This window comes from Antedon mediterranea, chromosome 6, assembly GCF_964355755.1.
Source record: "Antedon mediterranea chromosome 6, ecAntMedi1.1, whole genome shotgun sequence".
Lineage (NCBI taxonomy): Eukaryota > Metazoa > Echinodermata > Crinoidea > Comatulida > Antedonidae > Antedon > Antedon mediterranea.
The window spans coordinates 29,395,732-29,417,858 of NC_092675.1; the positions used below are offsets into that span (position 1 = coordinate 29,395,732).

General features: G+C 31.2%; 5 protein-coding genes across 15 annotated transcripts in view; 1 reads left to right on the forward strand and 4 right to left on the reverse strand.

Moving 5' to 3' along the window:
- The window catches only part of LOC140051112 (calcium/calmodulin-dependent protein kinase type II subunit delta-like), a 117,859-nt gene that overhangs the window by 30,579 nt on the left and 65,153 nt on the right, over positions 1-22,127 (forward strand). The gene's annotated exons all lie outside the window — the stretch shown is intronic.
- Positions 1,715-8,277, reverse strand: LOC140051172 (uncharacterized). Of its 2 annotated transcripts, none has more exons than XM_072096305.1 (6): positions 7,939-8,277; positions 7,311-7,569; positions 6,901-7,024; positions 6,541-6,729; positions 6,036-6,203; positions 1,715-5,642 (listed from the first exon to the last, which is right to left on the reverse strand). In XM_072096305.1, the coding sequence occupies exons 2-6, from the start codon at positions 7,488-7,490 to the stop codon at positions 4,663-4,665; spliced, it is 1,641 nt and encodes a 546-aa protein (XP_071952406.1). In that variant the 5' UTR covers positions 7,491-7,569; positions 7,939-8,277; the 3' UTR covers positions 1,715-4,662. The 2 variants fall into 2 exon arrangements, with proteins under 2 accessions (XP_071952406.1, XP_071952407.1); XM_072096306.1 differs by having other exon boundaries at positions 7,311-7,498; positions 7,939-8,276.
- Positions 8,376-12,222, reverse strand: LOC140051173 (uncharacterized). Of its 2 annotated transcripts, XM_072096308.1 has the most exons (6): positions 12,127-12,222; positions 11,018-11,213; positions 10,614-10,731; positions 10,087-10,263; positions 9,590-9,754; positions 8,376-9,432 (listed from the first exon to the last, which is right to left on the reverse strand). In XM_072096308.1, exons 2-6 carry the CDS (start codon positions 11,210-11,212, stop codon positions 8,780-8,782), a joined length of 1,308 nt encoding a protein of 435 aa, XP_071952409.1. In that variant the 5' UTR covers position 11,213; positions 12,127-12,222; the 3' UTR covers positions 8,376-8,779. The 2 variants fall into 2 exon arrangements, with proteins under 2 accessions (XP_071952409.1, XP_071952408.1); XM_072096307.1 differs by lacking the exon at positions 12,127-12,222 and having other exon boundaries at positions 11,018-11,555.
- LOC140052595 (uncharacterized) lies at positions 15,555-16,817 on the reverse strand. The gene is made up of 2 exons (XM_072098230.1): positions 16,429-16,817; positions 15,555-16,105 (listed from the first exon to the last, which is right to left on the reverse strand). Exons 1-2 carry the CDS (start codon positions 16,615-16,617, stop codon positions 15,773-15,775), a joined length of 522 nt encoding a protein of 173 aa, XP_071954331.1. The 5' UTR covers positions 16,618-16,817; the 3' UTR covers positions 15,555-15,772.
- LOC140051445 (uncharacterized) lies at positions 16,913-21,209 on the reverse strand. The gene is made up of 5 exons (XM_072096665.1): positions 20,868-21,209; positions 20,156-20,273; positions 19,380-19,565; positions 18,734-18,898; positions 16,913-18,272 (listed from the first exon to the last, which is right to left on the reverse strand). Exons 1-5 carry the CDS (start codon positions 21,054-21,056, stop codon positions 17,401-17,403), a joined length of 1,530 nt encoding a protein of 509 aa, XP_071952766.1. The 5' UTR covers positions 21,057-21,209; the 3' UTR covers positions 16,913-17,400.

The window sequence follows — 22,127 nt, forward strand, 5'->3', positions numbered from 1 at the left end:
CATACATTCAATCTTCTTCCATCAGAATGAGTTACATCAAGTTCAACACTATGATGAGTTGTATCTTATTTTTTTCTTAGCATGTACGTAGCCTTATTTTTCAGTCGGCCTAGTTTTATATTGTTTTATTCTATTAAGAGACAATCTCTTTCCATCAGAATGGGTTTGCGTCAAGTTTATTTTGAAATGGCAACGAATGTAAATCTGTTAAAAATAGTCTAATCTAGTGTGATACGATGATATTATGACGTTATGTACACACTGGTAACGCGATAGATTTGTATACTGTTGGCAACTTAAATTCACACGATTAAGCGTTTACAAGTTGTTGATTATTTCAGTCGGTATAAATTATTTTCAACATACGTAATACACTGATAACAATCTAAAAATAAAACATGGATTTCTTGTTTTTGTCCCTTTCATTTATAATAGTAGTTTAAGGCTCCGTAAACCTAATAGTGATGTACCAGATAGTGGTATCGGTCAAAAACAAGTACAAAATTAAATCTGCACATATTCACACGTTTCTGAGCATGTGCAGAATTAATTTTTTCCTCAGCAACTCTTCATGTCGAGTGGCGTTTTATGAAAACGATGTGACACTAAATGCGTACTGTTGAAGTTTCGCGAAAATGTGATCAAAATATCTGCTTCACAAAAACTCAATATCAGCTTCCAGTCATGTTCGTATAAAATAAGTAAATAAAATTAAAAAATGACTTTCACAACGTACTTGTCTAATTAATTGTGGAATGACTGATGACAGTTTATGATGGAAAAAGGGGGTTTGTGGATAGGGCGGGGAAGGTTAGCAGGGGTTCTTGTGGTGGATGAAAGATGGGTGTTTAATATTTATGTAAAACTTCCACCCAGCCTGTGTAACCTTCCTACATTATACTATAGTATACTGTAGTTACACATTATAACATGTATGTGATGAAATGTAATAGCGTTGTATTATAAACACATGTAATCTTTTTTCTTCTGACAAAATGATTATGCAGAAACAAAGATTTCCTACTATAATGATTGATTCCATTTATAAGTGACAATGTAGTAAGAATATCAATGAGTTTTACTGGCAACCTCAAGTATCCTCCGTACCACAAAAGAAAATCAATGCAAGTCCTTGTCAATCAGTTTATTAAATTATTGCTTTTGCATCAACAGAATATATCTAGAGGTCATTATTGAGCATCGGGCATTTGCGTGAGTTGCATTATGCCAAGTAAAAGTCATCGATTCTCATAAGCATTGCCTCAAACCTAACAAAGGTCAAAGGTCATGTGACTGTCAGTTCTGAATGGATGCGTTTTACAGGTCAAGTTCAAGATACTCTATGTTTGTCCCTTGAGACTTGGCCTGCACATTACGTGTAGATTATTATGTCATTTCAACTCTTGTGACGGGAAAAAAAGTAGATAAAATAATATATTGTTCGACTGGTCGACTGGATTAGTGAGGATTTGTTTAAATAATGGAGAGAATTTTAAAATGAGATGTTGCGGATTTATAGGATTCAAATGTGGACATGTATTGAATACTGAATTACATTGTTTATTTTGTTAGCACTGTCGTTGCTTTTCATCAGTTCACCAATATTACTTTTTGATGTTGATGAATTTTTTTGTTGTTTAAAGTAAAACAGATTGATTTCTTAAAAGTTAATGCCCATGTAACTCATGTATATGTTCATAATAGCGAAGATAAATTCAGTCAGTGTTTTTTTATGTTTTATTCCAAGTTATTTACATATAATCAGTGCATCTAAAGCCTATGTTTTAGATACAGTAGCTACATATACCTGCTCTGCATCATTTTCAATTGCTCTCACCACCAGTACAACCAGTCATTTATGGTGCTATTCTGACTATTGTCGGTTTTTCAAGATGTTTTTTTATAAAAATGTACAGTCTCGTTCATCTATAAGTGTCACCCATCCCACTGTCCCTGCCGTCAAGAAAGCGAAATGATAACGTTGGGACATGCCCATGTGAAGGCGTGGTTGGTGAATTAGTCTATTATTGTAGAGGGGTGATTAAGGAACTTTTAAATGAAATGCATAATAAAGTTAAAAAGCTCTTCTATAGGTTCCAGAAAAATAAAATCATTGCATTCATGGATTTACTAAAAATAGGTACAGGTAATAGAATATGAGAAAAATAAATGGAGATGTTATGCATGCAAGGTTTAGTTAACAGATGTTATGTGATTGAATAGCATATTACGATGATTGTTGATCATTAGTGACTTTAGTTATCCCATTATTGTTATGTCATTCACAGTTAAAGATCAATACCTGAAAGATTGAATATTATGTGACTGGAATACTCGATGAAATTTACTACCTCTACATTGTATCGAAGTATATTTGCCAAGATAGTTTTCACTTTCATTAATATTACTAATCAATCAAATGACATGATAATTTAAGTTTGTCTAGACAAACTTATGATAGGACTTTACCATATAATTTTTTTGGATTTTACTGATAAATTCATTAGTATTAAACAAAAATGAATTATAAATCGTGCTTTGAAAGCGAAGTAAAATATAGAAATTATTCCTTCTCCTTGCATCTATCTTCTAAGCCCCTCTACCTAAACCAGTGGTCAACCTTTAAAATCTCATGTGTTGCCAAAATTGCATCATGTTGAGTAAAGACTTTTAAATATTGAATAAGTCCATCCTTAATTTTGATGCAGCCACGTTTGTACCTTTTTATTTTAGTAATTTGGATTGACTGCTGCTTGATTAATACAACACCTACCATAATTAATTATATAAATCACAATGACTTCTATTTATTATTATAATTCATTAATTATTGTGATGTTGCATTAATAGTGTTTTAGCAATATACTCTACCATTACATTACTCATCCACGTTACAATACAATGTCTCTTAAATAGTTATTGGCGAATATTCTCTTCTCTCACATAATCTATTATAACCTTTATTATTACTACATTTATTAATAGATACAGAAACTAAGTTACAGTTGAATTCCTAAAGCCTTGTCTACACTATCAAACTTTATGTGACAAAAAAAATGTGTCCATATATGATGGTGTCATATCACTACCATATTTGGGCATATAACTACCATGTCACACTTTTGAAACTGGTTTGATAGTGTAGACAGAGCTTAACAATGGGATTAGGATCCGATAAGGATTAGGTTGTACATAATTCATGTAAAAGTGCCTCAATAAATCCCCTATATAGAGCTATCCCCTATAGAGGTATTACAACTGAGAAGTTAACTGTATAGTTCTCTCACATTTTTGTTTCCTTAAATAAGACCTAGTTCGAACTATTTACAGGAATGATCAATTGGGATTTATTACCTAACTATCAGGTTGAAATCAAATCAGCGAAGTATTGACTCCTTTTTAAATTGTTTATAACCATGTATACCCCTTTCACATATTGCGTCGTATTCTTATAATGCATAATTTAAACACACACCGGGGTGTAGACTATAGTGGTGTTGCTGTAACCTCTGGAATTTTACTAGGTGTTATGAAAGGGGTATATGAGTAGTAATTTAAAAACATTATGCAAAATCTGTACATCAATGATTATTATACCGTTATAACAAATCGTGTATTTTGTGCCTAGGTGAGATTTAATCAGATGGCATAGATGCTTGTTGCCACTAGACAATTTTCTACTTCACATAAAATTGATAAATGAGACTATTTTGCATAACGTGTGATTCATTTTAAAAAGCTTTTCAGAAAACACAATCATAACACTTGAAGCACTAACATCACATTGTGCAAGAAGTACACCATCATAATCACCTTACACAAGAGTTTATAACTTAATTTATTCTATATTGTATTTTTGATCTTTGCAATATGTTAGAAATCCAAGCAAAATATATTTGTTAAGGAGTATGTATAGATAGTGTCTGGACACAATAAGTCTAAGTGTCGTGGAGTGCATACTGAAGATAATGTTATTTTTACAGGTAATTTTATCCTGTGTCGTTACTCTGATTTAGATGACATCACAACACTAATAATTTTCTTTGTTTACTAAAGCATAACAAAAAAAGGTTAAAAGTTATGAATTTCTGCTTAAATGTTTATTAATACAATCGTGCAGTACTTGCAAATTTATACTAAAAATATAAATGATGAATCGGATTTAATAATTTATAATGCTGAAATTTAGCATAAACAACAGAGGGCAGCAGACCAATTTTGAGCTACTGATTAGTTTAAACTGATCACAAATAAAATCTTAACAATTAAATAGTTCTTAAAAAGTTACAAACATTTAACAAAATAGTTACATATCTCCAATGATCAAATCAACTAATAATAATAATTTTTAAAAATGATTAGATACTACTATATATAAACACATACCTATTAGCAAATGCACTTTATACAGTATGCATAAAAAATGCTATTTATTTAAATATTACAAAAATAAAAAATATATATTTTTAAACTAAATCGAGCAAAAATTATAAAATACATTTACTAATTTTGTTTTTATTGATTAATAATTGCATGATATTACCATGTATGAAAATGCTGTTATTTTTGAATGATTAACTTTTGCACATGACTGACTCCGGTTTGACCTACCTCTAAAACTTGACACAGTAATATTAGAAATGGTGAATTTGTATGTACCTTTTATAGTTTGGTTTGTAAGCTGTTCTCATTATTGTCTAGGGCAACGTCTGCTATCTCCTGCTCCTTTACCGTCACTGTTCGTGGTTGTGGTGTTGGTTTCGTTTCTGGTTGAGATTGTGGTTTAGGCCTTGGTTGTGGTTTAGGCTTAGATTGTGGTTTGGGTTTAGTTTCTGGCTTTGGTTGTAGTGTAGGCTTTGATTCTGTCAAAGGTTTAGTTTGAAGTTTTGGCTTCGGTACAACTTGTTCAGGAACCGCGTTATCCTCCGATTGCTCATTCTCTTTATCATTCATATTATCTTTTCCTTTGTCATTCGTTACTTCACCTTTCTCAGTGTTCGTTGTAGGATAAAGTTTTTCTTCATCATCTTTTGTTTTATGTTTAAAGATGTTCTTTATCTCCGTAATCAATCCAGGCGCATTCTGGTTTATGTCTTTTGAATGTTTACTTTCCAATTTCACTTCTGTTTCAACATTTTGGTCACTGACAGAAGGACCATCCAAAGGTTCTTTTTCGATGTCCACATCAACTGGTTTAGCTCCAGTTGAGTCTGGTGTTACTCCAGTTAAGTCTGCTTCTGCTCCAGTTGAGACTTGTACTGCTCCAGTTGAGACTGGTTCTGTTCCATCTGGTTTATCTTTTACTGGTTTTTCACCATCGGGTGAATCTGTGGAACACAGGGTATTTGTCCCTGTATGCTCTACTGTATCACTTTGAAATGACGTTTCAACCAATTCTTCTTGGCTGTCATCTGAGTATTTCCTAGCTCCCATGCTCAGTGCTACTTTCCGTCGATCATGGCCTAATTTTCTCACGGATGAAACCATATTTGCGAGGCTAAATCTTTTAAATTTGTCTCCGCTGCTTTCTCTCTTTTTTTTCCTGCGTTGTACTTTATCTACTTTGATCTTTTGTGGACTCAATGAGTTATAATTTGTAACGTCTTGGTTGGCCATATCAGCTTTTTCATAAATGATAATATCTGTAACATTAACAACATAATTTTGTGATGTTTCTTAATTACCAGTGTTATAATAACAGGGAGATAATTTCAAAAACAGTAAAACATGATGTAAAAAATAATACAATATTTAAACAGAGTCCTACTGTATTGAAGGGTCACATTCAGAGTAGTAGTAAGGCATAGGCCTGCTAAATTTTGCTAATTGTAATGCATAATAACTAATTTTAGTTTGACACCTAAAATTTGCCATTTATAGGCCCTGGGCCTCCATTAGTTCCTGGATCCGCCACTGCAAGGTGATATGTTATTCAATATCCCAACATGTGAACATTGTCTGACGCATCACCTTTTTCTACTATTTAATGCCACTTTCCATGGCGATATTAAAACATACTGGTTCTTGCTATTTACCTGAGCTTCCTGTGTAAGATTCAAAATTAACAGTGTCGTTCACCATTTTTTCTAAGCTGTTTTTAAGTTTTTCAAATTCTAATTTGCTGCCCTCATCTTGGCTGGTTGCCATAGAGAATCTGTTATCCAGATACATTGGTATACTTTGTATTTCACTGTCAATTGTGTCTGAAGGAGAGAAAACTAATTATTTATACTATAATTCAATTTTATTACCATGGTGGTTGTTCCCCAGAGGCCCTGCCTACACTATCAAACTTTATTTGACAAAAAATGTGTGATGTGCCCAAATATGGTAGTGGTATGCCCAAATATGGTAGTGATATGACATCATCATGCCAATATATGGGCACATCACAGTTTCTTTCACATTTGGGCCCTTGGCCACACCCACCTTCCAAAATGTTGTATTGGCTACTTAGATTAAACAGCATATCCACAAATATATTGTTCAAATTATAAAATAAAACATACCTTCTTGAAGCTAAATGACCTTTGTTCTTACCTTTCTGTAAGCAAACACCAAACAAACTTGTCATGGAATGTTCTTTTGTAATTCGTAGATTTCCAATTGAGTCGGCCGACAGTTCAGTACCATTAATACTTTTGCCGCTAAAATCGCCCGCGTAAAAGCTTACTGTTACTGGGAATTTGTTTTCCTCAAGAAGGTCTGATAACTTTTGGGGAACAATCTCTGTAAAAGAAGGATAATTACTATTATTTATATCTGTAAAGGGTTTGTTAATTTGAGCCCCAGGTTCAGATTATAAGTTGTTATTTAACTTTATAATATATAGCTTTATATTTAGGATATAATAGTCAGATTTTTCTTTTTTTTTTTAACAGGATGTACTGTATAACTTACCGTTATCTACGGAATCTTTATTTTCAAACAGTAAGGGAGTGTCATAGGCTATGCTAATGTGGTTGTCATCCTTATCAATTCCTATTATTCTTTTCTGTTCATTTTTTCCATAAATCCATAAAATCTATTAAAAACAATTTAATAAAAAGAAAATATATGTGGATTATAAAAAAAAATCTGTGTCTCCTTCATGTTTTATATTGTAAGAAATTATGAAATTAAGAAATTATGGTTTATGTTTGTTACATGAATGAATAAATGTTATTTTGATTTATTATTTATTTATTTATTCTGCAGGCACTTTCAGTGCACTGATTTTCAAAGTGGTACAGTAATTGGAAATATCAACACAAACATAATAAAGTAAAGATTGAATTCAAAATTTAAAAAAAAGTAATCTTTCCTCATACCTGATCAGATGAAAATGTCTCAATGTGCTGAACTCCATAGTAACCGTCTACGACCTTTAGGATAATAGGCATTTGTATTTCTGCTATTTTATCGTTGAGGTCGTGCGCTGTGAATACCTCACTAGTCCAGGTTACCTTTCGTAATGCTTGTAGATGCTCTTTTAACTCCATAACAGACATCTTGGCTTCTGAAAGATATGTCTTTTTTTAGGCTGGGTACCGAGTGTAATCTATTACACAGGGATGAGCTTAAAAATTCCTGGTGGACGAAAACATTATATATCAACGATAAAGACCATAAAATGAAATAAACATTAACTATCTCGCTACATTTACTGAAATGTCTAGCAAAGGACCTCAAATACATAGAGCTTGTATATATAACATGTTCTGAACCCTACAGATTTCAACATTAACCTATGGTGGGGCTATAAGGTCATTTCATAAGCATCCCTCGGATATTACAGTAGTTACGCGTTTGTTTTTATCAGAAACTATAAAAGTAAAGCCCATTAAAAAAACAAATCTGAGGTGAAAATCAGCACATTTACACATACAGACGTATAGACATACACAAGTATAGACATTTGTAATAGTTTTTTTTATTAAAAAACAAAGAAATGCTTACCTGTTCAATGTTGTAGTGTTTTTAGAACATAGAGATTTTATCATTCACTATGAATATCTATATATCTGTATGTAGATATATGATAAAATAAATTGAGTTGTAAGTATCTCACTCTTGCAATGAAGGTTATGTTGTTTTCCACTTCCTTATAGAATTCAGTGACCTGGGACTGTTTATTTTTACCTACCTTTTATTCTTTATGCAGAACTGAATTTGGCTTTTACGAGCAGAGCTCTGCACTGTACAATTTCTTTGTGTAGTATCTGAATAGCTAATCCTGTTTCAATATTATTTCCGTATTTCCTCATATATCTATCTTGTAGTAGATAAAATCAGTTAAAAAAACAATTATAAATAACAAACTAAATATTTGGTTTTATTTTTATTTATTACAAATATGATTTACATTGTTTTTATTTTTCCCAAAATGAGTAGGAAAATGATTACACATACTATATACACATTTGTATGTTTTATTTTTCTGCAATTATGGTAAATAATTTTATGGATTTTAATTTAAATACAATTCTATGTTCTGTCCAGGGAAGTATATTTAAAGTGCAATTTGTTTTGGAATGAATAAAGAGATATTGGTTTTAATTTCATAATTTTATGAAGCTTGGCATTTCTCTTTTACTTTCATATTTTTATTTTGCCTTTGAATTATATGAATGTCTTTTATACTTTTGTATAGTTTGCTAAAAACACATTTTAAATGGTGGCAGGATCTGGGTCATGATGTTCAAATACTCAAAAAGACTAGAACAAAATTATAATAAAAAGATATGAGGTGTATAAAAATCATGTGTTAACTGCTTATTTCCAAGGCTAGGGAAATGTTTTAGGTGATGGGTAACCATTTTTGATCAACAAATTTACGTAATTTTAGAGCCTCGATTCTTGTTAAACCTAAATCATTGACTAGTATATCATTTGTAAGTTCTCCAAGAATTGTTCCATCTATGTCATTACCTTTGAAGGCATCAATATGTCTATCTAAATGTAGAAGATGAAGACAATCTGCCACCTGGTTTATAGACAGATTGTTCAGATCATCTGGCAAGTCATTTCTGCCTAGAATTTGCCTACTTTTGATTGTTAACTTAGTCATTTCTTGTGGAATGTCTTCAACTTCTACATAAATATTTTCAGGATCAGTAACTGACTGAGGAATTTCATTGTATGAGTTGTATGTTGTCTGAGGCAATGATGGGATTTTTGGTAGGTTTCTTTCATACACTCTACTGAAATGAACCGGTAATTTGGAATTGTGTGAGGACTTTTTCGGGAAAATATTTGGTAGCACATAACTTTCATCATTGGAACTGGTTGGCGATGGCATATTGCGGAATTTTAAAGTTGTTTTCTTTTTAACTTGATTAGCATCTTTGCCGGTTTTCATAGTTAAATTTACTGAAGGACTGTTGTCTACATTAGTTTTCATCTTGCCTTTTCCTAAATATTCAACAGTTTCTTTTGCACAAGCCGTAATTCCTATATAAAAAGAAAAACAATTTTTATATTTTCAACCATCCTTACAAATGACATACTGTATGTCCATTCAGAAAATAAAAACATACTTATTTTACCTTTATTCTTAAATCGTGAGGAATGAGGAAAAAATATCATGAAAATAAAATATAAACTATACCTGGTAATGTTAGCTTGTTTATTCGCATGTTCATGAATTGCGTCAAGTCTTCACATAATTTTTTCCACTTTGCAGATTTCTTTGATTTGATTCCCTTGCCTAGGGCCAATCTTGTCATAGAATGATGTTTAATTGTTGATTGTCCACAGTCTTCAAAATTTAAATCTGAAAAGTATTTTGATATTTTATTTTTGATTAGCAGTGCAGTGTGAGGATTAATATACCTAATAATAACGTGATAATGAATGCTTGCAGTAAAAAAGAACAATTGTAATTTATGCTTTAGTTTTTGACTTACGACCTTCAGTATTGTATATACTGTATATCATAGTTAAGTTCAAATGTAAGAAAAAAACATAATTTCAATAATATTTCTAAGAGGGCACTATTATTGCGCCACACCTTTAGGCAGTTTTATTCAATAGGATGAAACCACGGAAGCTTATAGTTACTACGGCTGAACAATTTAAATTGTTAAAAAGTTTAAATGGGTTTACCTCTGTCTAGACAATAACCAGTTAAGAACATCATGTCATCTTCACAAACAATCCTCACTTTGTTCCTGAAGATGTTATGCTCCAACTCATCTAAGCAGTTGTCTGAAATTTCTTGGTGGATAAAATTCCATTTACCAACTTCATCTTCCAATATCATTTCTGATAGTTGCTGATGGCCTGAATAACATGTTGAATGCCCATTGTTATTATTGGATTGTATAAAATAAACAGGCAGAATAAAACCCTGTCACCTAGCAAATTTATTTACATTAGGATGTCAACACTGGTATTTTGTTTGGTGTGCATCCTTCTAACTTATATAAACCCCAGAGTTTTTCTATGCAATTTGAAATTGGGTAAAGAGGTATAAAACTCAAAATGTATTTTCGGAACTAGCATTGTTGAAGTAGAATATCAAATATGTTATGGTGGGTTTATAGCCAGTATTTAAAAAATAATATTTAAAGAAAAAAATTGGTTTAACTTTTTCTTCTCTTTAAATTAAGTTCAGTTGATAATTTGCTAACCTTTAGAGTCTTCATTCCATATTTTGATATTTGGAGACATTGGAACACTCCAGTATTTTCCTGTTGGTGTTTCCATGATGACTCGCTTTTGCTTAGATGCCTCATTTAGCCAAAGAATCTTAATGAGTCAAATAATATATTATGTAATAGTCATTTGAAATGGTCATTTGCAAAAGACAATCAATATCAATTTTGTACACTGTCCCAATACACAGGTGACAATCTATTCTCAAAAACATTGATAAATAATATTTTTATACTGAACACCGAAATGCTTTATTTGTCCATTATCATAGTAAGTTAACAATAGAAATTTACAAATGTTATTAGAATATATTAAGTTAACACAAGCCCATACAAAGATACCGTGGTAAATTTGTGTACTATATATATATTTTTCTTACCTCACATGTTGAATAACTTGCTATTTCTTGATCAGAGATGTGTAAATAACTTTCAGTTACCATAGCAACAACCGGTAACGAGATGTCGGCTATTATCTCCCTTACAGTATATGTCTTTTTACTCCAACATGTATTTTCAATAGATGACATCAAACGGTAAAATTCGGTTTGTTGATTATTTGAAGCCATAGTCATGCTGAAATATATGTATTGATTAAAGGATTATACAAATAACCAGTTTCGAGGAAATTGTCTTGTCAGGAAAATATTAGAGACGAAACAGGACATGAAGCCACAGGAAGGTGCTCATGAATAATTTATGCATGGCCTTTAAAAAAGTGTGCGGAGCTTAGCGTGAAATTCTCTTAACTTTTTGGAACGATAAAGTTGCCATTTTCCGACTAGAAATAATATACAGTTCTATTCTGTATATTTAAAATTGTTTAATGAAATTACGTTTTTATTTTATTTTATAAAACTGCTATGTCCTCTCTTTAAAATCTAGCAAACACAGAATCTCCGTCATCCTTCTCTAACTGTCCTGTTTTGTAAAGTCCCTATTGTTTACATTTTAGAAGTTAATATGTACAGTATTTAGAATAATGTATTCTAGGTTGCTTTTATGACTCATAATAGAGTTATGGTTATAGTATCGTAAGGCTCGGTCTACTTTGGTTGGTTTAATTTCATATCTGCATATAACGGTGTCTAATTTAGTTAATTTTGTAATTATACATGCTCTCTGAGAGCATGTTAGCAAGAATTGACATGATAAAGATGTTTATGTTAATTACTTCCTGTAGTTTCATAATATAAGATCATGTTAAATTCTGAATATGAACCTAGCTGGGCCGTCGTAGCATGTTCTAAGTAGAGTTTTATAAAGCTGTGTATAACATCTAAGATTGAAAAACAGAAAAAGCTCATCCTAGTACATCTTTCGAGACAAGTAGGGAGTTATCCCAGTATACTACATTAGCCACTGATCATAACTGGGCCCTCTGGGAGACCAATTTTTGACAGAAGATGTTGCCCAGTATAAATAATAACAAAACACTTACCATAAAAATTGGTGAGAATACAGTACTATAGATGGATCATTAACTTACCAATATTAAACAAGTTGTTGTAGAAAAAGCAATTATCTCAATCAAATCTGTTTTATTTCTTCTTTGTCTTTTTACTTCCTTAATTTGCGTTCTTTATTCATGGAAACGAAATTATAGTGATTATTATAAGTGATACCAAATCATTAAATATTTACTGATTTAAAGTGAAATACTAAATATTTATAAAGAGAAATGTGATTGTTGAATACTGTACTACTATGATAATTAGTACTGTATACATTATCATCATCATCATTTGTTTTCATTGGTACAAAACATAGAAACATAAATAAGAGGCCGACACCCAATTATGTTGTTACATATAACTACCGTAGGATCCCAAAGGCTGCTTAACAAAGTTCAAATAAATTTATTTTATAAAATATCTATATATTTATTGAAAATATAAAATTGAGGTATCCGAGAAATTCCAATATATTGTAAATCAATTATAAACGTTGACGAAAATTGAAAATATCTTACCTATTATACCATTGCAAATTTTTTAGAATCAACAGTATAGAATGGTTTGAAAGCTGTATAATACATTCATCTGAAAATTGCACTTTGTAAATACAAACTGCATTATATGGTAGAAATGGTGTGTAAAATGAATTTCATTTAACAAAAAGGCTGATTGGTTGGTTGATTGATCATTGCGTTCAAAACTATACATATAGTTTTTGTCACATTGTGCTAATTTTGTTTTTTAAAGGCGCCCTCTTTATCAAAATTTAAAAAGTGTGTGCAAAATCAAATATTCTGTTTGAAAGCCACAAATTTCTCACAATATTTTTATAGTTATTTAAGAAATATACATTGCAATTGTGAACATTTTTGTTTTGACTTTTGATTGAGATTTTAAACAATTAAGAAACTTTTAGCATTTAGATTATCTTGGATACAACGGATATTGGGGTAAGATTATTAAAATTACTGAAATGATACAATATTTTTACACAAAAAATTAAACCTTGTTCTTTTTTTTCTGTACATTTTATTCCAACTTTACTTATATCAATAAATGAAAATGCACTTCTATGTATTGTAAGTATCTAGTATAAAATTATCTTGCATTCAGTTTTGATTTTTTTATAAATGTTTTTATGGACATCAGTTTCTTAGCTTCTTTTAGCAGTTTCTATACATCATCTAATTAACAGTCCACTGTAGTATTATGGTATCTAAACATATTAATCATATTATTAATTCAACAAGTAATATGATTATGAAGATTATCATTTTTCCAGGTAGTAACATAAAGGTGAATAATTCAACTGAACTAACTTGTTGATTAAAACAATGATCTTTCCTATCGAGAATCTATCATCAGGCTGAATGGTGGTGAGGTTGGTCATCGTTGTTTTAATAAACAGATTCATAATTCACCAAATATAAACAATAATTAATATCAAATTGCCAAAGTAAAATATTTGATAATTTTGTAGTGTGTTATGTACAATTATTCTGAGAACATTATTTTCCAGTTTTGCTACTGCTTTGTGGCAGCCATCTTCCATCTATAAACTTGACAACTTTTAACGCATCAAGTTTTGACATGCCCAGTTCATGTGTCATTATCTCTTGATCAAGGGCGCTAAATATTTGGCCGTCAATGTGGTTTACTTCGAATTGGTCTTTGTATTTGTCTAGTTTTAGCAAATGTAAGCAATCAATGACTTGTTCTTCTGACATTGTGGAGATGTCTGATGGAACATCTGAGGCTTTCTCAATTTTGTCAGAATTATCATCTACTTCATCATACAGATTTTGAGGTGTGTTGGTTGGCTTGTTAGGTTGCATAAGTGGTGTAACTGCTGCTATTGTTTTTCTTTCTCTTATGGGAAGAAGATTTTTATTCTGATTTTTATGTTGTGTGATGATTGATGGTAAAGTTTTCTGATTTAAAGTAACTCTTGTCATAAGATTTGAGTTCTGAAGACCAGGAATTGATGATGTTTGGAAACTTATTTCAGGTGGTTTTGTAATATTTAATTTAGGGATTACTCTTGGTGGCAGTGTCATTGAAGTATTGTTATGTGGGATTGGTACAGGATCTTTCTTTTTAACTGACTTGCGACCAGCTGTTGGTGGTGGTTTTTGTTTTGGAAGTTGAAGTGGTATTTTAAGATCGTTTGATTCTTGACTGGCTGCAGATTTCATACTTGGTTGATTACTTAATTTTAAAGTCTGAGAAACCTCTTCGTTTTTATTTTTTTCCAGTACTTGTGATATTTGATTCTTTAAAATAGATATTTTGTTTTCGTAAGTTATATCTATGTCTAAATGTATGTCTTCTTTTGTCATTGTTGTAGTTTTGGCTTGTTTTCCAGTAATGTCATTAGAATTATTCTGTGTGGGTGAATTCAGAGGAATTTTTGGCAATGGTTTAATCTTTTTGTTGTTTGCCTCTTCTTTTGCCATTGTAGTTGTCTGTGGATTTTCTTGAGTTTTGTTAAGTGTGATAATATCATTAGAAGTATTCTGTGTGGTCTTGGGTGAATTCAGAGGAATTTTTGGCAACGGTTTAATCTTTTTGTTGTTTGACTCTTCTTTTGCCATTGTACCTGTCTGTGGATTTTCTTCAGGTTTGTTAAGTTTAATATCGGTGTATGTGTGAATTGTATTTGTTGTAGGCAAATTCTTTTGAGTTTTTGGAATTTTTGGCAATGGTTTAGTCTTTTTTAACTCCTTACTAACACCTAAATCTTTAGTAGTTGGTAATGCTGGTAAGGTTTTAAACTTCTCACTTGGCTGATTGAGGGACATGTATGCATTATGTTTTAAGACAACTTGCAGTAGTTTGCTATGCAGTTGTTCGTAGTTGATAGTTGTTGAACCAGCAAAATGTATTACCTTTGGTGAATATAGATGTATTTCTGGAATAAATTAGAGAAAATCAATCTTTATAACCAAAGAACAAACATAGTCGAATGTCTATCCATGAAAGCTAAATGTTAAGGTCCATCAATTGTAACAATTAAGGATCCAGAGTATGAGCCTCAGGGACATTTTGCCAGTTTTTTTCATTTTTATTATTTCTAAAATATAGACTATTGATAGTCAATTTAAAGATTCAATCTTTTAAAACAAATTGTCATTGAGCTCATTATTCCGTAGTATATACTTTTTTTTAAAACTGAAACTTACCACTGCTGTTGTCAGTAAATGCTTCAAAATTCACTTTCTTTTCAATCTGTAATTTCATGTCATTTCGAAGATTGTCACTGTCTTTGCCTAATATAGCCATTTGGAATTGATCAGCACAGTTTTTTAATATGCAAAAAATAGATGGATTTCCTTTGTCTGAAAAAAAAAATAGTTTTAACATGTCTTATTTATGTTCTAAGTTGCTTTTTGGAGCTTCTTCCACAAATACAAATTTTATTTAAATTTTGACACGTTTTTGTTGCAAAGTATTTTAAGTTACCAATACAATAGTAGTTATATTTCAATTAAGTAATTATATTTCAATACCAGTATTGAAATATAAACAAATGTTTTTCGACAGCTCACTCTGTCGGTCAGTCGGAAAACTAACTTGAGCACACGACTGCAATCTTGTTTTTCTCATTTACAAATTGCTTTCAGACCAAAGAGTGTGTAAAATAGGAAGGTTGATATAGTAGTAGGATAATCTGTCAATTTACTTACTGTTGGTTACATCTACAGCGATGACTGCGTTAAAGTGATAGCTTTTCATAAGAGTGATATCGCTAAACCAGGCTAGAGGTATTTCTCTGTCATTTAGTTTAGCAGATTTAAAACTCATGCTATCCAGACATGGTCTCACTTTGATAGGCATTTCATGGTTTTCCAAAATCTCGCTTAGAAATTGCAGGTTTTCATCATCTGTTTCATTGCTGTATTCAAGATTCTTAAATAGAATAGGGCAATTTACCGGAAAAAGTATTTGATTTCCATGGCGATCATTCGCAACAATTCTCTTGATTGTTCTTCGTTCTTGCAACCAGTAAAACTATTGTGAAGAATTATACATATTTATTTGGAATATAGTTTGTATCATACTTTTGTAAAAAATATAACCAATGGCATTTTCGTGTAATTTAAAGTTGATTTTGTTAACAATCAATACTTACAAAATGAATTCAAAATATATAAAAACAATTTATAAATATTATAAATTTATACAATATAACTTATTCTTATTACAAAGGGTTAATAGAAATATCTTTTTTAACATAATACATATTTGAGAATAAACCAGTTTTAAAATTATTCTTCTCAATAATCAGTGAAATTTATGTAGTTTTTACAGTGTTAATAAATCTATTACATTACCCGTTCATTATCAGGCAAATTTTCTCGTTGAGTTTTATCTGATATCACTCTGGTAAAAATTGGCATAGGAATCTTCAAGTCTATCAGTTCGGTAGAGTTGTACAATTGCGAGTTCCAAACTATCTCATCCAATCCTTTAAAGATTTTTACTTCACTGTACAATTCTTCCGTCGTCGTATTACTCGCCATTGTAATATTTCGATGTTAATGAAGGTTATTAAAACTTTCTATTAATTTATCTCTTGTCTTGCATTGTTATTTTGTAATAACACCGAGACTGAAAGTTATATAAATTATGACAACAAAAGCTCGGTCTAATGAGGTTACATGCTAACATTATGTTTCTCTTTGTTTATTATTCTAAGCATTTAAATCTTATCTTTGTCAAAATATTGGAATTTATGACAGAAAACTGAGGTTATAAAGATGCATAAAAACATGTAAACATTATAACTTAAGATTCAACTGTTAAATGTGATGCAACAGTTTAAAAAATAAAAAAAAAAGACAGTATACAAAAATACACAAAATCCTATGTTTTAAATAATCTGGTTATTTTGTTAGATTACCATATCAAGATAAACTTAAGTGTAAAAGAATCTCTGAGTGGAATAGTACTTTACAATCAGGAAGTATAATAAACTAAGTTGTGTCAACAAACTGTCACAAATTAATGTAGATATTTAAATATAAAGTAGATTTATGCAATGATAATATAAATAAAAACTGATACTGTAACTAATAACATTGACTCTTGACTTTCCATTATGTGCCTCAATTCATGATTCTTCACTGATTTGAAAAGCAAACTATTAAATGTATGCGTCTTTTACTTTTACTACCCGACAATGACATTACTACTGTACTTCCATGTTATACAAAATGTTGAGGTGATCACATTATAATATACCCAGAAAATAAGTATAATTTTATTCACATATTCTACCTTGTAGACGATCAATACTATAAATGCTAGCTTGATTCAGGCAACCACTTTTGATCTACAAATTTCCTTAATTTTAGAGCTTCAATGGATGTTAACCCAAGATCATTGATTAGAATATCTTTTGTAAGATCATTAAGAATTATACCATCAATGTCACTTTCTTTAAAAGATTCAATATGTTTATCTAAATGTAGAAGGTGAAGACAATCTGAAACCTGACTCATCGACAGATTATTCAAATCATCTGGTAGATCATCTCTACTTAGAATTGGTTCGTTGCTTATTTGTAATTGTTCAACCTCTTGTGGCATGTCAACAATCTCCTCATAAAAACCTTCAGGAATAACTCCAACTGTAGGTGGTTCAAGAACTTTTTTATAAGAGATTGATGGCTGAAGATCTCCATCAGCTGTTGGAACAGGTGGCAATTGTCTTTGGCTTTGTTCAGGAGAGGTCACTGATAAGTTTACAACGCTTTCAACCAATGATTCTGAATCACTTTGTAGATCATCATACACATTTTCCACAAATTCTGTTGGTAGCATATATTCAGCATCGTCGTCGTCGGCGTCACTGTAATCATATTTGCTTCTTGAATACTGTTCTTGTTCTAGTAAACTGTGTTGCACACTCTTACTGCGCCTCATAGTTAGAAATGATTTTCTTTTTTTCTTGCTTATTTTTTCGTTTGTTTCATCTACTGATGATATGCGTGTCATTGACCTAGTTTTCAATTTAGTTTTCCCCCTTTTCTGTGTTTTTTCCTCATCTGGTTTTTCTTTTATCTTGTTTTCTGTAGTCCGAAGACGTATTTCTTTTTTTGCAGGCATCATATCAACTTCTGTTATGGCTTCTGTTATGGTGTTCATTGTTTGACGTAAGGAATATAAAGTAATACCTGCATATAAAATATTAAAAGACATTACCTTTCAGTGATGGATATTTATATTTTGTAATGAAAACAACGTTTTTACTTTCTAAGTTCAAACATGTTATTTGTTTGCATTGTAGCTATAATTTGTTACATTGTAGCTAAATATTGCATTGCAACTAATAGTTGCACAGCAGGTAAAAGATGCATTGCAGTTAAAAGTTGCATTGCAGTTAAGGATTCACTGCAGCTCAAAGATCCATTGCAGTTTAAAAGATGCACTGCAGTTCAAAGATGCAATGCAGCTAAAACTTACACTGCAGTTAAAATAACCAGTCAAATGACATTGTTTTTTTTTCTTTACAGTTTTTTAGAATACGATCATTAATTGAAATATTTCCTGTTGCTATTCTACTTTTTAAACCAGTTATTTCTTGCAATAGAAACAAGCGCTTAATGTTTGCTACCTGATGGTAATGTTGTTTTACCTGGAAACTTGGGTTTTTCCAACGACTCTCCTAACAGGGAACTAAATTCTAAACAGAATTTACTCCAGTTTGTAGAAGTCTGTCCTCTAAGACCAGTCCCTAATGAAAAGGTCTGTTCTGGATGATGTTTGATTACTGATATAGGACAATTTCCAAGCATCATATCTGAAGAAAAAATGGCCTTGTATTATTTTATTGTAGTGTCAGGTATTTCTTTTATCCATAAAAGCAACTAACAAAATACTTTTGATCTACCATTATTAGTTATTACATATTTTTTAAAGATTTAATCTTGTTCACTAAATTTATTTATATTTTTAGTGAAATGTTTATCTTGATTTTCTGTAAGCCTGTATCTTCGTTCTCTCTTGTTCTATTAATTTAATTTAATAGGACCCTGGATGTCAAAATAAAGGCTTGCAAAAAAAAGTTCAAATTAAAAAAAGAAGAAACAACTGTTTCTTCTTTTGTTCATAAATAAATTAAATAAAATTAATAGATTATTAAAATATTAATAATATTTTAATAATAATAATATTGAAATAGTAAACATATAAATAAAATTTGCAAAAGCATGTTCAATTTCAGATTAAAATTAATAGCAATAATCTGTAAAATATGAATCAGAATTTATATCTGAACTCACCACTGCTTAAAGAGTATCCAGTTAAGAACACCATGCTATGTTCACTTCTGACCCTCAAATCACATCCAAAGATTTGATGCCGCATTTGGTTGATGTCAAAGTTTTCAGCATCACAAAATTCTGGATGAATTGTGCTCCATTCACCTTCTTCCTTCTCCACTTTTACTTCCGAAAGTAACTTGTATCCTTGTAAAAAAAAAAAGAAGATATTTAACGAAACAAAAGTGAAAGATGGGTTGTATTATGGAGACTGATATGATATGAGGATTTTAATTATCTAAAGCACAATGAAAATTTGAGACCTTTATTCATTCTGAATATATGAGGTTTATTTATTTATTTCCTTTTCCTCATAAATTTTAAGGTACACTTTTATCAAACTCATTGCGAATTTGTATGCGTTTCCTTTTTGTATTGACCTATTTTTCTGATTTATTTATATTTTTAACGAAGATGAATACATATTTGATTTGATTTTGGATGAACTGTTAGGAGCTCATTGATAAGTTACCGCAATCCTAATAGCAAGTACAAAGTCAATCGTAATTTTTGTAACTAAAAAAATTAAATATGATACACCTCGTACATTGGTTCTGAAAAGAAATGTTGAGTTTCTCAACGTTTTGATCAATATGCTTTGATCGTCCTCAGGAGTGAGAATGTCAATACGTGTATTGCAGAAAAAGAGGGGATGTATTTAAGAACTTCAAAAACAGTTTGCGATATTTATCTAGCCCAATCATTTGACATTCATTTTATTATGCCTTAGTTCATACCTCCACCCATTACGCTTCGTATTTTATAGTTGTTTGACATTGGAACACTCCAGGATTCGTTGCTACTTGAATCCATTATAAGATACCTTTGCTCACTTGCTCCATTAATCCATAAAATCTAAGAATTGGAATCAAATTTACTTATTCTTGCTGAGAATATTAAAAAAGCATCATAATATTATTCAGAATTAAAATTAGAAGGAGGCTTGTATTTCAATAGATAAGTGAAAAATTCAAGATTTCCTGAGACAGCATTACCTACAATAAGCAGATTGATCTTACATTGTTGGGCTCTTGATAATTTGGATTTTTACATCTACCAATCACAATTAATTTATAGATGCTTTACTCTCATTGCTTTGCCCTTTGTATGGGATGTGAAGCTGTTGGACCATATGCACAAAGAGAACTTTTACTATACTGCAGCAAAACATTAATTGTTCAACCTGTTCTCAACATGTTTTTTTTAAAATGTGATGTACATTGTTTATTGCAGTGACAGCCTCATATATAAAATAATGCAGGTACTGCAGTAACTACAGTAGAATTATTTTGCCCAAATATGGTTGTGATATGCTCAAATATGGTAGTGATATGCTCAAATATGGTAGTCATGTCCATGTATGGGCACATCACATTTTTTTTGTCACATAAGGTTTGATAGTGTAGACAGAGCTTTATAAAAAATAAAAAAATTAAGTTAATATCTTACTTCATCTGTTGGATAACTGTCTGTATCTGAATTTGTAAGGTAACTGTCGACCACCTTGACAATGATAGGGAATGAACAAGAAGAAAATATCTCCTTTACTGTACATGTTTTTTCACTCCAAAGTATTTCATCCAAGCAAGACGTCAGTGTATGAAATTTTTCTTCTGAGTTGTCTGAAGCCTGAGCCATATTTTATTGTAACCTGAAAAGTGAATATACTTGTATGGATACAGTGGCGTAATGGCTATGAGCCCTCACTGGCTAAACCCAGGGGCCCACGAGCATATGGAGGCCCTTGATCAGGGCCCTTGATCAGTGCCCAGAGGAAAAACAGACATTCAAGTATGTCGAAAAAGGCTAAAAATGCCCGAGGCCTCCAGCGTTGGAGGATACTTAGGGTTCCTAAACTAGGTACCTGATCAGGCCTCTGCGTTATGCCACTCTATGGATAACCTTGGCTGAAGTGGGCAGGGACACTCAGCTGCAAAATCTTCAACTTGCCCTAAAGCATGCTAAACGTGTCTTCCACCCAGGTTACATTTAACACAAGAACAACCCAAGAATCTTCTGCGCAACCGGGAATTTTTGTTTCCATAGTCACCCAACCCTAGACTTTTGCTACTTCTCTGTATTTGTAAAAATAAATATAATATACAATTCTAAATTCATCAATTTCCATCAGGCTTATACTAAAACAATGTGCATTATGTATTTTCTGAACAATAAATAGAATATTTCATTTTATTTATTAATCAAAACATATAATGACATTTTAGCTTGTGACTTGTCTTCAAATTGATTGGGCCTTGAAATAAACAAATTGCTAACGTTACCTCATATCATCTCATGTGATTCAAGCTGTAGTAGACCTCTTATGTGTACTATGGGAAAATGTCTCTGTACTTCCTGTTAGCATTCTACTTTTTTTAACAATTTTTGTTTTGATTGTTAAAGCTATAGAATTCTATAGAGTTGCATTGCATGTTTGTTGATTGCTCAGCTCACCAGAAAATGTATCATTGGTCAAAGTTCAAGCAATCATGTCTATATGTCACAGGGTAGTTTAGAATTGGTTCTGTGCCTGTAAATTTATTTACATAGTTTTTTTCTACTGCAAAATTACAGTATTAGTATTACTTTTAACAATAAAAACATTGTAAACATAATTTCATATTTTTTTTAATAGTTTATAAAACATGATTGTCTACACAATGTAACGTTTTACTTGTAATTATTAGTTATACATAAGGTGAAAGTTTA